The sequence below is a fragment of the Heloderma suspectum genome, chromosome 3 (genome assembly GCF_057233095.1).
Source record: "Heloderma suspectum isolate Gila_16-S chromosome 3, 16-S_ref, whole genome shotgun sequence".
Lineage (NCBI taxonomy): Eukaryota > Metazoa > Chordata > Lepidosauria > Squamata > Helodermatidae > Heloderma > Heloderma suspectum.
Genome location: NC_139460.1, coordinates 220113599 through 220135545, shown reverse-complemented (window position 1 = coordinate 220135545; position 21947 = coordinate 220113599). Strand labels below are relative to the sequence as shown.

Genomic DNA, 21947 nt, shown 5'->3' with positions numbered 1-21947 from the left:
CAATCCTGTTCAGATAGTTGGCAGCCTCTGAACTTGGAGGCTGCCGAGTATCCAGTGCAGGGTGGGAGGAGAGCAACAGCTCCACGCTCCAGCCACCCTGCATTTCTGCTAGACGGGCAATTTTGCCTGTCTAGCAGTGGTGCCTCAGAGCAGGAAGGAGGCTGGGCTGGCAATAGGAAATAGTGTAATGCAGCTGTCCTGGTCAACTCCCCTCCCTGCCCCCATGAATGCCCCCTTTCCCTGTCTCCGTGCTCTATTTCCTGAGCCCAGAGAGTTAGCTGGTATGGTTCTCTCTGCACCAGGTATGAAGGGGAGGGAATGGGGAGTACAGTTTCCTGGCTTTGAGCCAGGAAACTGAACTATCCTATACCTCCCCTCCTCCAGACGCTGTGTGGTGCGCATAGGATTGCTCCCTCCAGCTTTTGAGAAAGGCCCATAATTTTAAACTCATTACGGAACATATCTTCTGCCTATACTATGCTTTGCTGTTCAAAGGAGAGTTCCAGTCATGAATTCCCCCTCTCTGTTAGCAGCTGAGTGTATGGGGAAGGGTTTTTACCTTCTCTCTTCTTTCTTTATTTAGGTAGATCATAGCCTATTTCCTTCCCTGGCAAAGTGGAGTGGAAAGGCTGAGGGCCAAATTGGATGATACATTAAAAATAACAGCCATGGGGTGGCCTGAACATGGGACTCTGGCATGTGGGAAGCTTTTTGTTTTTTAACCCTTTCCCTTGCACTGTTCTGGTGAAAATTTACATTCCACTCCTCAAAGCTACTATTTCCCTAGAAAACTGTCTTTTCAAATAGTAGTCATCCCTCCCCACCAGCTGATATTTTAAAATAAAGCAAGATACAGTAAATGCCTACATTCATTTAAAGTGGCATATTAGTTTGGCACTAAGACCAGAGCACTTTAAAGACATGTCTTTAAAGACAGCTATATCTTCTTTTCCTCCAGAGACTATGTGCACGTATTCTAAACTGGGACCCTAAAGTGGGAGGTACAGGACTTTATTCCTTCCCCTCCAGTGTGGTCCCAATCTTAACTGGGGGCCCTGCATCTTCAATTTTATTGCCTTATACTGATCCATTAAAGCACATGGATCGGTATCAAGCATGGGCTTTATATATCCTGCAGGTCTGTTAGTCTGGCTATCCAGATCAGGACCACAGCAAGGGGAGAAGAGTCCCCCTGCCCCCGCAACCTAGGGTCCCAATCTGTACTGGAACCCCTGCACTTACTCCAGAAAAAAATAAAAGACCGAAAGACGTAGCTGTGTGTACTTTGGCCCTGAGTGTTTTGGCAAGAGAACAGATGTGAGGCAGATGGAAACAGTGATGGGGAAACACCACACCCATTTTATTTAACTTCGGTACTGGGGACAGCAAGTAACCCTGAGGTCACTGCTGCTGCATGTGATTAGAAGAAATCACTGAGCCATGTGTCAGCTGTGTTACTCCTAGGCTAATTGTTGAAGTGAATCAGCTTACTTTGTGTGTGTGTGTGTGTGTGTGAGAGAGAGAGAGAGAGAGAGAGAGAGAGAGAGAGAGAGAGTGGGGAGATGTCGGAGGATGCTACAGCTGGCTGTTATCTACTCACCCAGAGTTATTCAGAAGGAGTTCTGAACAACACCAGAGGTTTCTGAAGCTCTAATGAAAAGGTTCCTAACTGATGAACTGGCACCACTGTATGTCACATGTGTCCAATGTTCTCACAGTGACAAGGAAACTGAGCCTGTAGCAGTGCTCCTGGAACTTCTCCCCACTTGGGAATGCACATCATTTAGAAACGGAAATAGGCATTTAACCCAATATGATAAGTTTATACTTGTCTGTAACTGACTGCTGACCAAATGTCCAATACTACACTGCATCTGGTTTACTCGACTGACAACACCCTAATTGTTGTGAAAATGCTACCATGCATCGATTGTATTGACAAAGTATTGGGATTGTGATCACTCCAGCATCTGTGGGTGATGCAATTTGAAAACCTTACCCTTTTTATGCTTTGAACTTAGGATGGCTTATTTTGTGTGTTGCAGAAGATGAATCTTAATTTGGATAAACGATTGTTTCAAAACTTTGTGACCTAACTTGCATCAATTAAAGATGATTCCAAGGTCAAGCTCAGCAAAAAGCACTTTTAAATTAACCAGAGTTTATTACTGCTTCCGAATACATCCCAATTGAGGCTTAACAGCTCAGTTCAAAATGCCCAAATACACAATGCTTTTGAAAAGTTAAAATCCTGCATCACAAATTTGTGGTACAGTCTGTATTTCTTAATCGGTTTTTTTCCCTTCAAGTTTTCACTCAGATTTATCATTGTCAATTACCTGCTCTCTTACTGCTGAGAAACTCATAGGAATAGCAATAAGTAGGAGACATCCATACCTCAGCAAACTTCTAGATCATCCTTCTTTCATTTTAAGAGATCAAGTGCTTCTTTCTCTACATCTTATTTTAAAGTGAGCACATTTAATTATTTTTCCCTGTTACACATTTGGCATGACTGTTTTTTACATTCAAATGCAAGTATCAAAACTAGCTAGACCTTTTTAATGTTTGTTTTCTTATCATACGTTGCCTTTTAACTTCATGCAATAGTAAAGGAGAAATAAATTGTGATATTTCATGATTTCATGTACCATTTAGTTAATCTGTACTTCCTTGCTGCCTATTTACAGAGACAATTTTTTGGAGAAGGCACACTGCTGCTCCGCTTACACGATTGATGTAGTGCAAACATAAGAGACCCCTACATAAGAACATAAGGAAAGCCATGCCGGTTCAGACAAAGGTCCATCTAGTCCAGGCTTCTGTTCACACAGTGGACAACCAGCTTCCCATGGGAAACCCAGAAGCAGGCCATGAGCACAACCGCACCCTTCCGCCCATGTTCCCCAGCAACTGGCTCTCATACTGGAGGTAGCATATAGCCATCAGGGACTAGCAGCTACTGATAGCCTTATCCTCCATGAACTTGTCCAATCCCTTTTTAAAACCATCCAAATTGGTGTACATTTAGTGGTATGCCAATTGTGGGTGGAAAGGGGGAAATAAAGAGACGGACACAAGTGATTGGTACCAAATTGGGCCACATTTATTGATCAATCTGCAAAAGGGAAAGACCTGGACAGCCAACTAATCTGGGGGCCAGCCACTAGCTAGGTAATGTAATAGGTGAAATCACTGTACCCCTGTAGAGTGGCGTTGCAGCTCACGACCCTCCAGAGCTACCCCTTTTGGGTTTTTTTCAGACCCTGTCACCCCTTCCTGGGCTGCAAAACACTGTGAGGTGAGTTTGCCACACAAGTAACTCTTATCCTCCCATTGGGCCACAAACCCCAGAGTGGGAGGCCTCAGGCATCACCTGACACCAAAACAGTGCCTCTGAATGCTCACCATCCCTGTTCTCATCAGTGTTGCCCATCCCTAGCAGCCACAGGAGAATGACAAGCCTTTTGCGTAGTTGTTCGCCACCACCCCTGCGCTGAATTACTTCTCGCAGGCCCCTTTGCAAATCCAACAGAACAAGTCATTACCTATGTCTGACAAATGACCCATCCTGCGTGTAAAGCTTCGTCCTTGTCCGTAATATCTCGGGATGAGGAATAATCCCATCACCTCATCGAGATAGACCAATGCTATCTCCCTATTCACCTTCCAGCGGGCCCGCTTCAGGGCCTGGTGATCCCAGCTGTCCCTCCATGAAAGTCTTGCTGGGATAACATGAGCTGGAGGCACCCCCACCGCACGCTGCGTCTGTCCAACACTTGACCGGTGGCACACTGGCTAAGCCCAAGTTGGCTCCACAGACTGACCTGGAAGCCCTCCGTCCAGCCCATTACTACTGCAGTGCCCATGTTAGAGCATGGCATAGACAGTTCCCTTCAATCCAACGATATAAGGGAAAAAACCCAACAGGTGAGCTTGGATGCTTCATAGCGATGCGCCACTAGTGCCCCGGGAATGACTGCATGTAAGATCGGAAGGCCTCGGAACACCAACTGCCCCCACTTAAACCTGATAGAATCATAGAATAGTAGGGTTGGAAGGGGCCTACAAGACCATCGAGTCCAACCCCCTGCTCAATACAGGAATCTAAGTCACAGCATCCCTGACAGATGGCTGTACAGCCTCGTCTTGAAGGCCTCCAGTGTGGGAGAGCCCACTACCTCCCTAGGGAATTGGTTCCATTGTCATGTTGCTCTAACAGTCTGGAGGTTTCTCCTGATGTTCAGCCAGAAGTTGGCTTCCTGTAACTTGAGCCCATTATTCTGTGCCCTGCATTCTGGGATGATTGAGAAGAGATCCCGGCCTTCCTCTCTGTGACACCTTTCAAGTACTTGAAGAACGCTACCATATCTCCCCTCAGTCTTCTCTTCTCAAGGCTAAACATGCCCAGTTCCTTCAGTATCTCCTGATAGGGCTTTGTTTCCAGTCCCCTGATCATCTTTGTTGCCCTCCTCTGAACCCTCTCCAGCTTGTCTGGATCCTTCTTAAAGTGCAGTGCCCAGAACGGGACACAGTGCTCCAGACGAGGCCTAACCAGTGCTGAGTAGAGGGGAACTATTACCTCCTGGAATTTGGAAGCTACGCTTCTATTAATGCAGCCCAAAAGAGCATTGGCCTTTTTTCCAGAGACATCACATTGTTGGCTCATATTCAGCTTGTGATCTACAACAATTCCAAGATCCTTCTCGCTTGTAGTACTGTTGAGCCAAGTATCGCCCATCTTGTAACTGTGCATTTGGTTTCTTTTTCCTAGGTGCAGAACTTGGCATTTCTCCCTATAAAATGTCATTCTGTTGTTTTCTGCCCAGTGCTCCCATCTATCAAGATCACTTTGAATTTTGTTTCTGTCTTCCAAGGTATTAGCTATCCCTCCCAATTTTGTGTCATCTGCAAATTTGATCAGCATTCCCTGCACCTCCTCCTCCAAGTCATTAATCAAAATGTTGAAGAGCACTGGGCCCAGGACTGAGCCCTGCGGTACCCCACTCGTTACCTCTCCCCAGCTTGAGAAGGTCCCATTGATAAGCACTCTTTGAGTCCGATTCTGTAGCCAACTGCGGATCCACAGGATCGTTGTTTCATCTAGCCCACTTTGAGCTAGTTTGCTCCTCAGGATATCCTGGGGCACTTTGTCAAAAGCTTTGCTGAAGTCGAGGTATATGATGTCCACAGCATTCCCACAGTCCATGAGGGAGGTTACCTGATCAAAAATGAGATCAGATTCGTCTGGCAGGATTTGTTCTTTACAAATCCATGCTGGCTTCGAGTAATCACTGCATTGTTTTCAAGGTGCAATCAAGATGGATTGCTTTATGATCTGCTCCAGAATTTTCCCAGGGATTGTTGTCAGACTGACTGGTCTGTAGTTCCCAGGTTCCTCCTTTGTACCCTTTTTGAAGATAGGGACAACATTAGCCCTTCTCCAGTCATCTGGCACTTCACCCGTCCTCCATGATTTCTCAAAGATAATAGACAGTGGTTCTGAGAGCTCTTCTGCCAGTTCCTTTATTACTCTAGGATGCAGTTCACCTGACCATGAAGATTTGAACTCATTCAAAGTAATTAGGTGTTCCTTGAGAATATGCCTATTGATCTCAAGCTGAAAACCTGCCCCTTCAGCCTGTACTTCACCTTCGTCAGGGGGGTCATAGACCCTCTTTTGGGAGAAGACTGAGCCAAAGTAGGAACTGAGCACTTTTCTTTGTCTGTTATCATTTTGCCATCCTTATTTAATAGTTGAACCACCATTTCTTTCCTCTGTCTTTTACTATGCAGGTAGCTGAAGAAAGCCTTCTTGTTGCCTTTAGCATCCCTCGCTAACCTCAGCTCATTCTCAGCTTTAGCCTTCCTGACGCCATCCCTGCAATTCTGTGCTGCCTGTCTGTACTCTTCCTTTGTGCTTGTCCTTCCTTCCACTTCCTATATGTGTGCTTTTTTGTTTTCAGGTCATCTCTTCTTTTTGTGAAGCCACACTGGCTTCTTCTGTTGTCTTCCGCCTTTTTTTCTTGTTGGAATTGTTTGTAATTGTGCCTTGATAATTTCCTTTTTTAAAAACTCCCACTCATCTTGGACTCCTTTTCTCATTAGAGTTGCTTGCCATGGGACCTTACTTATCATTGTTTGGAGTTTATTAAAATTGGCTTTCCTAAAATCCAGGATTAGGGATGTACGAAACACTTATCTTGCTCCATGCTGGGCAATCCATGGTGCGGGGGAGGCGCTCCGTCCCTCCCCCCGGAATCCTCCCCGGCTGGCTCCGCTCTGTGGTGGCTGCATGGAGCCACCAGCTGGGCTGCTGCGACCACAAATGGTGGCCGTTGTAGCGGCCGCCATTTGCATCCTTGCAGTCAGCCGTGATAGGCTACTTAAGGATTTACGTAGCCTATCACGGCAAAGAGCAGGGATGCAAATGGCGGCTGCTACACCATTGGTGCCCCCGCTCTTTGCCATGATAGGCTACGTAAGTATTTATGTAGCCTATCACGGTAAAGGCAGCCACGCAAATGGCAGCCACTACGCCATTTGTGTGGCTGCCTTTACTGTGATAGGCTACGTAAATACTTACGTAGCCTATCATGGCTGACTGCAAGGATACAAATGGCGGCTGCTACAATGGCTGCCATTTGCAGCCACAGCAGCCTGGCAGCAGCCAGATGGGAGACCAGCTGGAGCCGCCGCCACTGCCGCTGCCGGAGCCGCTGCCACTGCCGCCGCATCCGCCGCCGCCGGAGCCACTGCCGCCGCATCCGCCGCCAGATAAGCTCCATCCTGGGGGGATTCCGTGGGGTGGCGGGGGGGGGGGTATCGCATTTGGCTACACTCGGCTTTTCCTTCCTTTAGAACCAAGAACTCAACTATAACGTGGTCACTTTACCCCAGAGTAACTGCTACTTTATCCACTGAGTCATATCTGTCGGTTAGGATCAAGTCAAGGATAGCCGATCCTCTAGTTCCTTCCTCTACTTTCTGTAGGAGAAAGTTATCCGCCACACAAGTCAGGAATTTCCTGGAGGGACCATGTTTTGCAGAATTTGTCTTCCAATAAATATTAGGGAAATTGAAGTCCCCCATTACTACTACATCATGCTTCCTTGAAACATTGTCTATTTGCTTTTCAAAAGTTTCATCCTTGTCTTCTCCTGGATTGGGTGGCTGGTAGTAGACTCTGACCACTACTTTCCTTTTATTCTTTGCTCCATTTATTTTAACCCAGATGCTCTCAATGGGGCTACCAAGCTCATCCTCCTGTATTTCTGTGCAGACATACATATTTTTAATATATAGTGCAACCCCACCCCCCTTTCTGTTCCTCCTGTTCTTTTTGAACAAGTTATATCCTTCAATTGCTATATTCCAGTCATGAGAGTCATCCCACCAAGTCTCAATTACACCTATCAAGTCATAATTCCCTCCTGTATTAAGAGTTCAAGTTTGTTCTGTTTGTTTCCCATACTCTGGGCATTAGTATATAGACATCAGGCACAAAACCAAGGGAGACGGCAGTGGAAGTGGCCCAGATATGGGAGGTATGCCAAGGCTCGAAGTCCTAATGCTTTCAAGCCACCTTAAGATCACCAAAATCATATTCTCTAAATATTCTCTAAATATTAATGATGAAATGGGGGACCAGTCCCCACCTCCTAATACCAGGAAAGCCTCCACAGCCTACACTGAGCATAAGACCAGATGGAGAGTGACGCAAGCTTACCTCAAATGGTCCTAGCCGAAAGTCCCTTCCCCTGGGAATGGTCACAAAACTAAAAAGGTAATCCACTGGAATGACCCGCAACTGTTGCAGCTGCAGGTCGGCCTGGAAGCAAAGAACTTCTTGCCTGCCTTGGTGAGGCCCTGGTATTGGGAGCTATGTATGGAGTGCATCATGGCCTGCTTTGCCACCAAGAAAGGAAAAATTCTAGGCATGCGAGAACCATTCAAATTCCTGAGGCCAACAATTTTTTGGCCACTGCTCGGCACACCAATGGACATGCCATATTATGCCAAAGCCCAGCACCCCAGAGACATCAGAATGTATCTGCAGCTCAGGCTCCATGAGCAACTCATATCTCAAAATGAAACGTCATTGAATTCCTGAAAAATTTAAGTCAAGCTGCTTAAATGCCGCATGGCATTCATGCCGCATGGCAGCGGAGACTTGCTCGGTGGTGTGGGAACCCAGCACAGCCACCTCAGGAAGGCATGACGCGGGGGCAAACACTCTGCAGGCAAAGTTCAGACATCCAAAAACCTCCTGGAGTACATGAAGCATCACCTTATGGGAGCACATGATCACACTGATCTTGTCACTCAGCACCGAGAGCTTATCCGTAGAGAGTCCGCAGCACTGTGTAACAGTGTCCAGCTCAATCCCCAATAACATCAAAACCGAAAGAGGGCCTTCAGTCTTCTTCTGCACCACAGGAACTCCTTAGTCAACATGAGTCTCCTGCATTAAATGGACACATGGGCAGAATCCCTAGGGGCCCCAAACACAATAATCCAAGTAATACTCTGCACCCCTGTTCAGTCTCTCACGGCCCATTCCAAGAAGGTGCTAAAGCTCTCGAACATAGCACCAGACACAGAACACACCATGGGAAGTGCCCTATCCAGGCAGAATTATCCTGGAAGCAAACCCCAAAGGTCAAAATCTAAGGGGTTGATCAGCATGATGTAGAAAGCGGACTTAATATCACACTTACCTATCAATGCCCCCAGGCCGCATGCCCTAAAAATGGTCACAACAGTGTCGAAGGAAGTGCGGCGCACAGACCACAGTTGTTCAGGTATAGCATCATTCACAGATCCACTCTAAGGAAGAACAAGTTGTGGACTAACTTGAATTCCCCTGGCACCTTCTTTGTCACAATTCCCAATGGAGAAACTCACATATTGATGACCAAAGGGACTGAAAATGGACCAAGTACCCTGCCTGCTACAACTTCCATATCAATGTCATTTCTGACAATTGTTCCATGCCCTGGTTTAGACTTCTAATTCCTGGAGAACCAAGCCTGGAATGGTATTCTAAACCCCTTGGAAAATCTTAGATGTAAGTACATTGCATTTTCTCTATATGGGTACATCCACAATAGTCACCAAAGGGGCTATATCCTGAATAGTTCCCTCTGGAGAAGGCAGTTGCCCCCACCAGCTTTCCTGCCCCATAGCCTGTCTCTGCTGGGGCCATGCCATCCCACAATTTTGGACAAGCGCTGCAAACATGCTATCCGCCCCGCAGAATCTGCCAGGCAGCAGGAACAAGGGCTGTGTCTTCTGAAACAACACCAACCTTGCTGGCCACTCAGGGACTCAACTCCCCCCCTCCTGCAATCTTATGTGGGCAGGGCATCCCTAGCAGCCCCCCAAAAAACCTTGGGCCAACTAGGCCCTGCCAAATCCTTCGATGCAGCCCCGCTCCAATCAGACAGCGCAAAAAGTGGCACCCCCACATGGGGGGGTGACCAGCAACTGGGGCCAGCATGTCTTCCTCTCTGTGCTCGAAAGTGCCATGGGTGAGCAAGGAAAGCAGGGGGGAGGCTGAAAAATGTCTCACCCAGAGAGCGGAGAAGGTGCCACCTGCCCAATGTCCTGACAGATGGAGCTGCCGCCCGCTACAAGCACACATGTGGCCTCTATTCAATGTGGCCAGCTAGCTAGCAGCCAGAAAGCCACCACTGACAAACCCAGAAAGGCCAGTGCCGCCTCTTCTTGAGCTGCAGTAATACATGCTACCCGCTCTGCAGCCGCGCTTCCAAGAGATATTTAGGAGGGGCCCAGAGAGCTAAAAGTGCCTCTTGGGCCCCTTCCACACCCAGTGGCACCACCAGAAACCACCAATGGCAGTTGCCCATGTCTCTCTTCTCCCCCACCACCTGCAAACCCCCTCTCCCCCATGGCCAGACACAGGTTAGGGCATTAGTGTAAGCTGTCATGATGAGGTTTCTGAGGAAACCTGTCATGCCAGCTTACGCTATTGGCATACTTCTAGAGGTCACTTATGCTAGCACTATGTCAATAGCGTAAGAGGAGCAGCAGTGTTGGATACTGCCCATAGCTTTCATTTACAATAATTTACATTCTGAAAGATGAACACTCACTGTTCGGCAGGGCAAAAAATCAATCTACTTGGAAAATGTCCTAGCACTGATGCATCAAGTAAATGCCCTCCCTTTGCCTAAACTAATCCAGGTGTATGATAACTTTTGTATGAATCTGGAGTATATGTACAATTAAGGTTGTTTTTATGGAGGCTATTTTCATGATTTATTTAAAAGTGGTGAATATAAAGCTATCGAGTTCCTGCAGAAAGCTATTTATACCCATCCAATATCAACAGCATTTTGCATTTTGTATGGATTCATTGACTGTAACTGTTTCCAGGATGGAGGAAAGTCCACCTATATTTCCAGTTATTTAATTACAGTGGGATCCTAAGCCTTTTTACTCAGAAGTGAGTTCTGTTGAGCTCAATGGAGCTTATGTCTTAAGTAAATATGTTTAGGATTTCAGCCTTCCTTTCTATAAATTTCTATAAAGTAAAATGCGGAAGATCATAAGTAGAAGGATGTCTAAAAAAAATAGACATCGCTGGACATCATCAGAACACAATACTCAAAGGATGGTACTAACTGGTGCAGTTATTTTAGAGTTACAAAACAGCAAGGGGTAACAATCAGGTACACAGAGAAATACTCATAATCTTGTGACTGAACAAAAGATTCTATAGGAAAATCACCAAGTTTGTGATCCATGATAGCATATGTCAGGGATGCTCTGACATGGATTCCTGTATTGAGCAAAGGATTGGACTCGATGGCCTTGTAGGCCCCTTCCAAGCCTACTATTCTATGATTCTATGATATCATATCTTGATTGTTTGTTTGTTTTTTCTAATTAATTGGGCCAATGTTGAGTTGACTATCCCTTTATTAAGGGAACATGCTTCTGTGGAGTGGGCATGCCTTCATCCTTTTTAACTTTGCCAGCTAGAGGAGAGGAAAGATGGGCTTTAGTACAACAAATTGCAACTAAGAATTTCTATTTTATGGATGAAACATCCCAAAAATCTTTTAACTCTTTGATCTGTCCACCTTTTGTCTTCACTACCCATACTTTGTTTGGTCTCAGCAACAGTGTCATATGTCCAAATCGGATTGGCTAGGTAGTGCTGTGATCTCATTCAGTTTAGTACATGATATTCAGTGGTCTGGGGCTACCAATGTGACTAATCCAGGGAATATCATATATATTACTTTTGATGGAAAAACTGAAATGGGAGAACTTCTGGAGCAGCCCTTATAGTAATTCCCTGATCACTGATGCTTTTCATTACTCATAGTAAACTTCTCTTTCCCTTCAAATATTTTGATAATAACTATGGTCAAATCCAGTGATTGTACATTTTTTTTCTGTAATGCATTTATGATAGTAAAATGCTTCTCTCTTTTAAAGCTATGAGTCCTGCTTAGCCATTCTAATTTCAGGGTTTACTCTCTTGGCTGGAGAACGCTAGGAGTTGTAGGACTTTTTTCTGTCTAAACATTCATAGGATTGCACCCCTGGTATCTTTGTAGTTTTACTCCCAATAGGCTTTCTGCCTTATGCTGTTACTGGCCAGGATGGAGAGGAAATATGTATTATGAGAACTTACTGCTTTCCACCTCTAAATCTTAACCCAACTGTAATGCCTCTGAATTAACATTATGAAAGCATTTCCTTGAGGGAAAATAATGGCTATCTTTAATAAACATCTGTCATTCCCCATTAGATTTCTACCTTCCTAAATCAGGCCCAAATAAGAGAAAGTTCTTGGCAGATCAAGCTTCCATGGTCATCTTTCAATAAAATGGTCGGCAATTTAAACTCTTTTCCAGGTCATCTGTATAAAATACAATATGAAGATGACAGCAGAGTACATCTCAAAGAGCACTGGATTCTATGGAACCTCAAAGACTGTGGTCAAATGTAATCATTAAAAAAAACTATTTTCAGTCTAAAAAACGTATAAACATACTAGTTTGTACAGTACTTATTTTCCTTCAAGTTCCTTTCCATTTGCAATATCCCAGCATGCAAAAAACAACTACTACATGAACATCAAGTAGTGAAACTGATTATAGGGCAAGTGTATGTCTTTGCACATATAGAAAAATATTCAAGGATATTTTAGACAACAAAAGTTTCTAAATACCCCCAGTAGTCCAATCGTGCTGCTCTAGCAACACAACTGGCTCTCAGTGGCAGCCTCAGGGGAAAAAAAAAATACCGGGAACGGGAAGAAGAGCACAGAAAGGGAAAACTGAATTTCAGCAGGGAGGGGTGACTTTATCTCACATGTTAGATTTTAATGGTGTATTTCACATTAATACTTCCATCCAAAACATAGTGATGACAGTACCTCCACCTGATTTTGGGTGACACTTCCTGTCCCAGAATCCCCCATGTCCCATTCCACAGTGTTTGCAAGGGCCCCCAGTTCTCTGGAGAGTTCAAGCGACTGGGGAGGGGAGCAGGAAAATTCCCTTCCCTTCCATGAACTTCCTTGAAGATTCAGGCCATTTTCTCAGAAGTAAATCTTATTGATTTGAATGGCGCTAACTTTCACGTAAGCATGCTCAGGACTGCAGCCTTATTTTAATTTCTGGTTTATGATTCAGTTATAATTTGGAAGTGAGAAGTGTCTTACTTTCAAGTAATAACAGAGGTTCAGAAATGGGGGTTGGGGAAGCAACCTGGCTTCCAGGGAAGCTCTTACTCGAGTCTGGCACTGGTTTGCCTAAAAGACCCAAAGCATGCCACTTTACTAGACCCTCTGAGTGACTGTTTCCTCTTCTAAACCCATCTCACCTTCCCACCATTGCAAGACACAAGTGACCCTATATGGAATTGTAAGAAAGCAAACCCAATATAGGAGTGCTGATGACTGCTGATGACTGCTGCTGCTGCGCAAGCTGCCTTTTCCAGGGGCCAGCCTATGCCCACCAGTTAAAATCTCATGCCAGTACCATGATCCTAGCAATTGATCTCTATGCAACTGCAAAGGCTATCAAGATCAACATGGAAGTGTGCCTTTGAAATATGTGTTACTGTTTGTTTGTTTATTATTACAGTTATAACTCACTTTTTTTTCCTTTTGCAAGGAACCCAAGGTGGCTTACATAATCCTCTTCTCCATTTTATCCTCACGACAGCACTATGAGGAAGGTTAGGCCGAGAGTCAGTGACTGGCCCAAAGTCACCCAGTGAGCTTCATGGCTGAGTGGAGACTAGAACACAGATCTCCTGAGTCTCAGTCCAACATTCTAACCACTACACCACTACTGTCACCTTAATAATGAGGTATAAAGAGGGAATTATAATTCATTATTTAGGAGTAAAATAATTTAACCAGTTTTGAGGTCTCAATCAACCATTTTTCCACAAGCAAATCTTCCATGAATGGATGGCCCAAAACCTGTATGCGTATGGCATTTCTACATCCAGATAGACTTGACAGTATATACAGGTAAAGTGTTAGAATAAGCAGGTGTAAGACCTCCAAATGAATATATAATATTGGGGGTATAAAGTGTTCTGGATCTCAGTAGTGTACTTGTTTAATGTAATTCCCACCTTCACTTTCATCACAGAGGAAAACATTCTAGCATCTTCAGACACGCCTCCTATGTAGAGCTTTTTTGTGAAGACAGGAGCGTGGTCATTTTCATCCTGTACTTCAATGAACACCTTGGCCGTATTACCTAAAATAAAAATAAGGTATTAGCAGAGCTTTGGCATGCTTAATGCTTAAGTCATTGGCAGTTCCAAAGAGGGACACATAAATGGAAGGGAATTAATTTACAGTATTAAAATCCGGATCCTAAAGTCCTGCATAGGTTTGATGATGTGTAGAGTGGCTTGTGGCTGGTGTTGCTGTAACAGTATTCCGTACAAGATTAGTCATGCTGTATTGCCTGCCACTTGAAATTCCATTGTATAATGTTACTTCAAATACGCTGAGTTCTGATGATGTACCTAGCTCACTGAAAAATCTAGGATGGCATTTAGGCAAGATGTTCCTAATGCTGCCTTCACTCCTCTTTCCTCTTTGCCCTTTTCTTAGTGACAGAATGAATTTGTGTAGTAGGACTGCCCTAAATATGACCATGGTCATGGTGGTGGCTGCTGTAATGGCATAGATTCATGCTGCCATGCTAGCTCATGGGTCATGTCAGTTTATTGACTTCACTAATGACATGTCTAATGCTGGAAGTCATGACAGTACACTGGTATACCAGTGACTGCAATACATTTTGAGAAGTTTCGTAAGATTGGATTATTAAGCACATAGAGACATTTATTTATTTATTTCTATTTCTTCACAAAGGGGTGGAGTCAGGGAGGGTAATAGAAGAGAAGCTATTATGGAGTGGAAGAAGTCATGGGGCAACAGGATATGTGGAGTTTATTTTTTGTAAGACAAAGGTAAGATTGGTGAGCAGAGGGTGTTGTGGGAGAAGTCACAGAAATTAAAGAACATTTATTTTGTGATTCCCTGGCTTATGAAGATCTTGGTACACATCTCTTAGTATCAGGAACTTTTGTCCCTTATAAAAGGCACCGTGGTAGCAGATTGTCCCCAAACTTTGGCATCATCACTGAATAGATCAAAGGTGCGTATAAAATGAAATCTGGCCTTGTATTCACAACTACAAGCTGGTCCCCAGAATGAGCTTTAAATAATATGAGCAATCGCAGAAAAAATGGGTAGCCAACTCATTGCAGCCCACATAATAGATATCTTAGATTTGAAAGGACTTCCTTTCCAGTAACCTTGGGCCACAAGTGCACAAAGCCTCAACATCAATATGAAAAGCACACAACAATGTGAAGAAAGGGGGAAAACAACAATCCCTACCAGCACATCTCTTTCAGACTCCATAATCAAAGACGTTGACACATTGCTGAAAACAGTGAAAAGTCAGTTTGCTGAAAGAAATTCCATTTGCCAGTGAGAAATGATTTCCTTTCAAAGCTGATTCTTTTCCACCACAGCAAGTAATGGTTGTTTTATAGTGCTATATATGGGACATGTTTTCTTCATAACCATCACCCTGATTATTTTGGTTTGGTTTCTTTTCGAATACCATTCTGAAAAGAGCTCTTTAACTCTAACTGGAATGGAAACATACCACTTTCTATATTGGCAAAGGCATCAACAATATTATGCCCTCCAAAGTCTAGCCACTGGGGAAAGTATAACTTCATAAGAAAAACTGAATCTCATGCTATATATGCATGAGAAGATAAACTTGAACTGGCGGCACCTCGGCAGAATATCCACTTACTCCATTTCTGTACCTAGATATTGTTCTTGTTAAAGGCTGGCCTAGCTATGCTCTTTCATAGGAAAAACTGCAGCATAACAGAGTTCACTGTCAATCTCTCTGTTCTAAAGGTCTTAACTATTCAAGAGACACACAGCCATTTTTAATATGTCAGTAATGTGTAAACACAAGGTGCTTGGCCTTTCCATCTGCCAAGCTTCATACTAAGCATCATCAGGGGTTGGGGGTGGAACTGGGGACACTAAAAAGTAACGTTGTGGTGGCTTATCATAAAACAGCCACACAGGGCTGTATTCAGTGTAACACTATTGATGCCAGTGGAAAAAGTAGAAGAGGTGGTGACATTCTGTTAGTGGTTGCAACAAGTCAGTCATGAAGGGTTTCTGTAACACAGAGAATATATATATATTATTTATTTTATTTATTTATTGCATTTATACCCCGCCTTTTTTCCTCTTGCAAGGAACCCAAGGCGGCTTACATTAGCCTCTTCCTCCTCTCCATTTTACCCTCACAAGAACAACCCTGTGAGGTGGGTTGGGCTGAGAGTCTGTGACTGGCCCAAAGTCACCCAGTGAGCTTCCATGGTGGAGTGGGGACTAGAACCCAGATCTCCCAGCTCCTAGTCCAACACTCTTGCCACTACACCACACTGGCTATATATGAATATGACTCACTGAACAACAACAACAAGGAATAGGAAATGGCCAAACAGGCCAAGTCATTGAAAATATATGTCATAGGAAATAACAAGTGAACTGCATTGTTTGTTTGTTTATTTAATTAATTAATTTAAATGGTTCCCAATTGACAAATGCTCTTGGGGCAGTATACAACCATATAAGTCCAAAACCACAAGAAAATAACAGCCAATACATTAACACAACAAAATGTAAACGAATATTAAAGAGCCAGCAATAAAGGTAATAATCAGAGCACCAAGTTAAAGATTAAGGGCACAATCCCATGCATGTTTAGACAGAAAAAAGTCCTACAACTCCCAGCATGACCCAGCCAGCATTGTAGGACTTTTTTCTGTCTGACATGCATGGGATTGTGCCCTAAATGCCTGCTGGAAGAGGTCTTCGCGTGCAGTCTAAATATTTTCTAGAAATGAATCCACTGTCATCTGTGGCTAAAATGTTACAATGAAAGACAACTAGCAGTAAAATTTGGGTGACCCATTACATTTCATCTGTGGTAGCTTTCAGTACCTCCAGGTCATGAACAGAAAGTCTAAGTCTGAGTAACCTCGGAGTATTTTCTGCATCGTTCAAGTCAGCTTCTCACAATTCAGCACCACTTAAAACTGCATCCATACCATGATCCATTTTATGACTATTGGTCACCAGAATGCAGTTTGTTTCATGCCAACAGGCCTCCCATCAGCCATTTTTGGTAGTAATGTGGGAATAACCAAAACAGCGGGAGGCTGATCTCCATGGCTGGTACACGCAAAAGGGCAGCCATGTGGAACTGTCACTTGTCAAATGTATCGTGATTAGCAGTTGAAAATATGTTTTGATGTCAAATAATCCTCTCTATAATAATGAAAATTATTCTGCTATTTCTGTCTTTTAATTTCTGCCATTAAACTCTTAAAACCTTCAGTCACTACAGTTATTTATACACACACATTAATCTACATTCCAACTTAAACTCCACTGACATTTAATTTCATTAACACCTTAATTTCAGTTCATCACTTCATTTTTATACATGGCATATATTTCATTGGTTTTGGCAGACTGAGAAAACAGCATCTGTGAGTCACTTATTCTTTAACTCTTTCCTTCTAACAAGGTTCCAATCAGCAGCCAACTACAACAAAAGAACTGGATGGCAAAGCATAGTGATCAGTTTGTCTTCCAGATTCTAGTATCCCATGTGTCATATCCAGAGTCCTACTTAGAGTATACCCATTGAAATGAATGAAACTTAAGTTAGGCTAATATTGGATACAACCCATATCTCATTCTTCATACCAACAGATAAAGGTGTGGGAAGAAGAGATATGGTTTGATCATGGGTGCAATACCCAAAAACACCATGTGTGGCACAAACATATCTATCAAAAAGCCTAGCTTCGTTCTAACACACTTTAAGTAACAAAGACTTTTTAAAATTCTCTCAGGCCTTTTAACTTGCTGTATTCTCCACCAGCAGGATGCATTTTAGGGCCAAACTACAAGTTCTTCAAATCGGTTTATTTAACTCAAGTGTAAGCTTGCATAGCCCCAATTTGGATTGTGCCCATAGTGCTCTGTGAGGGGGGTATTTAAGCTGAAATTCCACCATGGGAGTGGTGGTGGAATTTTGGGACAAAACGGGGGAAAGCTTAAATCCACCTTCCAAAGTGCCATGGTCCTGATCTGAATTGTGGACATACACGCTTACACTGAGGTAAATAATCCAATCACATATAGCCCTGCTATACGAGATTTGAATAATGTGTAGTTTGGCCCTAAAAGTTGTGTTTTATACCTTTTTTATCTCCATGGAATTCTTTAGAACTTGTTTGATATCTTAGCCTTTGCTATTTTAAACTGTGTTTGCAGCTTTATTGTAATTAATAGGATTTTATTGGGTTTATTTTGTATTTTTATATATGCATTGCCCTGAGAGCTTTGGCTATGTGGGAACTCACAAGTTAATTTTATTTATTTATCACATTTAATTTATTATTTATCACATTTCTATACCATCCAATAACCAAAGCTCTCTGGGAAGTTCACAAAACAAAAATTAAAACCTCAAAATGTTATCTATCTATCTATCTATCTATCTATCTATCTATCAATATGAAGCCTTTCCTCACCAGCTCATTCATAATATTCCCTTGTACCTTCCTACAAGTCATATATTTTGCTGGTGTTTCATCTTAGAATGGCGAACATGACTGTTAAATAAACAAATAAGTAAAATAAATAACCATGACTATGAAATGGAATCCAGACTGAGCCTAGTGAGATGAAGGAGACAGTATATTCATAAAGGATTCTCAGTAGCTCCCATATCTATATAGGACAAAGTAAAGAAATGCAATCCTGCCCATTTCCTCAGGATTTTGTTTATATCATGAAAGTTTTAGCCCCAAGAGTTATCCTCCATATCATAGGTCAGGAACTTCCAACCCGCAGGCTGAATCTGGCCCACAGAGGTGCCCTCTGAGGCCCTGCTGCCTCTCCCAGGCTAGAGAGAGGCTGTGCTAGAAGAGGAAACCCTATTCTTATCTACATTCAATGACTGGAGACAAAAGCCAGGGATTCCCAGTGCTCTACTGCTGGGAGAGGAAAACTGCTGTTGTCACTGATTGGAGGTAACAGCAGGGGTTTCCTCTCCAAACACAGTTGGGAGAGGGAGTAGGGCCTCAGGCAGAACCTCCTTTCAGAGAGTTTGGCCTTTTTCCATGCAGGGAGAGGCACAAGCAATGGCTCCATGCCTCTCTTGGCACAGAGGAACTCCCCAATGACATGAAGGGAGGTGGAGGGGGAATGGAGAGGGAAGACCTTCCGCATGATGTCATCCAGCCCCTGGAGGGTGTGCCAGAAAGCAATCCAGCCCTGGGATGGGGCAGGGGGGATGACAGTTCCCCACACTGATGCTATTACATGGAGTGGGAGAGCAGGGCCACTCCCCATATTGCGGCCCCACTGCCTCCTGTCACCCCCATTATCAGGCGATGCATGTCTAGGTGCACAGGCTCCCCCTGTGATGTAGAACAACCAGGGTTCTACATTACGTGGTGAGACTATGTGCATAGAGCATGTACCGGTCTACAGATGTGTAGATCTACAGATCCCCAATGTGTGGATGATGGAGCCGCTGACTTAATCTCATGAGGCAAAAACTGACTAGGGCTTTTAGGGCGCAGTCCTATGGGGACAGTCGGCCGCCTCCGAACTCGGAGGTGACCAACTATCCAATGCAAGGCAGGTGGAACATGGAGGGGATCTTCTCCTCCATGCTCCGGACATCCTGTATGTACGGCTAGAGGGCCGATTTCAGCTGTCTAGCCAGGGTACCTCGGAATGGAGGGGGCAGCTGTACAGCACATAGGAAGCATCATAACAGCGCTTCATAGAATCATAGAATAGTAGAGTTGGAAGGGGCCTACAAGCCCATCGAGTCCAACCCCCTGCTGAATGGAGGAATCCAAGGTTCGGCTGTCCCCTCCTCTTCCCATCCCCAGGAACACCCCTCCCTCCACACACTGATCTTCTGAACATGGAGCTGGGGATGAACCACACTGCCTACAAAGTGGAAGGGGAGGGGGCAGGGACTCCAGGGAGGGGGCTTTCTAGGAACTGACCTCAGAGGGCTAGCTCCAAGCTTGGTTCCCAGAAAATGAAAAATCCTATGGCTGTCTAGCAGCCATGGGATTGCGCCCTTAATGTTAAACATCAAGCTTTCTTTTGAATATAGAAACTGTGCAACCTCTACAAATAAAGAAATGGTCAGCTCTCATAGGATACTGTGTACGATCATTTGTACTGTCACTTTAGCAACGCTGGCTTGGTTCCAAAGCTGTTCTGATCTAAAGAGGGTTAAGAGTAAACAGTTCTCTCTATTACAGAGGCTGCTTTAATCAAACTATGGGTGAGTGGTAGAATTGGATAGGCATCAGTAGTCATTTATTTAGCTCTGTCCTTAATGATCTCCCAGGATGACTTTGTACATTGGCAGGTTAAATAAATGCATCTATTGTTTAGCTACATTTTTGCTGTAAAAATCTGGCTTGACCCACTAAGATGAGAACACTTTAATGTCAGGCTGTCACCTGATGAAATATTTTTTCCAGTTCATTACTCATCTGCCTTTTAACAGTTAATCAATTGTTTATTCTAGTAAATGGAAATATATTTGCATAGTACGAAAACTTTAATCTATGTTTTTATTTACTGAAGGCTCTGTAAGATAATTACAATTTCATGCAATTTCATAAACGAGATGAAACTTGTTACATGGGCTGAAACAAACCCCCAAAGTCAAGATTTTAAGCCAATATCACCACCCCTTGCCAGTATTTTCATGGGCCAAGGGAAAAGCTTAAAATGTTTGACCCATGGAGGGGACATATTTTAACAGGCTTCAGAGTGGCTTGTGTGTTCTTTCTGGAACAAATTGGTCCACCAATGCATTTGGTGATGGAGCTCCAAAATGGTATCCTGGCAACCTGCCAGGTCCCCACCCAGTGTCTTGGAAATAACATTTTGTCAGGGAGTAGTATCATTTCAGAGACATTACAGGCAAAAAACAAAAACACAAATAAAACACTCCTCCATAAAAGAAGATAATGGCCTACACTGGCCATTGGGTGAACCTTAACTATGATAATGCCAATCAAGTTCCCTCTTCATTGGGGTTTCCATATCTGCTTCAAACCCAGGTTTCAAATGGCTGGACCTGTAGCTCAGTGGCAGAGCAGAGCAGAATGTCCCAGGTTCAATCCCTGGCATCTCCAGGTAGGGCTAGAAAAGAACCCTGCCTGAAACCCAGGAGAGCTGCTGCCAGTCAGTGTCAACTATACTAGACTAGATGGACTGATGGTTGGAATCAGCATAAGTCAGCTTCCTATGTTCCAAATCATGGTTAAGACAGGAACCATGGTTAAGGCCACTGCAGAAGGAATTTGTACAGGAGTGGGGAAAGCTTAGAGGGAGAAAGTGGTCCACCCCCAATCTGTGGTCCACTCCCAATCTCTTATCCATGTTTAATCTATTGAAAGTGTTATATCTGCAGCAGCTCTCAGCTGTTGGCTGCCTCATTCCTGTATCACCCCTGGAAAACACAGGTGCCTTTTCCCCTTAGATATCCAAGCCTTGCAGACAGTTGGCCTTGTAGACATACAGCTCAAAGGGACAGCTGGAATTCCTCCTCCTGCTTCATAACCTCCAGCTTTCCTCCTCCCAACTGGTGTGTCTGCTTTCTGATGAAGAGTAGAATTCCCAGACAGAAAACAGTCCTAGTGAGCAACTGAGTTTCATCACTGTGTCAAACCCAATGTTACTTAGCCCCAAGCTTGTCTTTATTTGAGAGTGGATGGAGCAGCGAAGGTAGATTTAGGAAGAAAACTGCTTCCTTCCCTTTGCCCTCCATTCCTCTCACTGACTATGTCCAATACTGACTCAGTTGAGCAACAGGCAGAAAGACCTATTACTATGTCTGCATGTTTGCACGAGTGGGAATTTTAATGAAGAGCAAGCACAAAGAAGAAATCACAAACTTGTTTCCAGTAATGGTGGATGGCGGTTACGCTAGTAAGCATGGCTAGTGGGGGCACATATGTAACTCTTATACACATAACAATATCTTTAAAGCCATTATTCCAGCTGTCCTTGAAAGAAAGCAAGTCCCCCGCAGAAGAAGCATAGCTTCTTCACCATGCTTATTCTTTTTTAAAGAGAACTACCAATGAATATGCTTGTATCAGATGTGAATACGTATAAGAAACTGAAAAATTAAAACAGCAAAGAGCTTTTAAAAAATCAACGAAGAGTAAAGTTGCCTAATTTCAACTTAAAGGGGTGGGGTGGAGAAACACATTTCTTGCAAGCTGTTTATCCACCCTAGAAATGCTCATTGTTTTTATGAGTTCCT

General features: G+C 43.8%; 1 protein-coding gene across 3 annotated transcripts in view; it reads right to left on the bottom strand.

Annotated features, from left to right (window-relative positions):
- Positions 1-21947, bottom strand: part of PCDH15 (protocadherin related 15) — a 1185684-nt gene that overhangs the window by 87774 nt on the left and 1075963 nt on the right. For all 3 annotated transcript variants that reach the window (XM_084845696.1, XM_084845694.1, XM_084845693.1), the window contains one exon: positions 13633-13760. In XM_084845696.1, coding sequence (XP_084701822.1) covers positions 13633-13760 — 128 coding nt within the window. The remainder of the gene's footprint in view (positions 1-13632; positions 13761-21947) is intronic.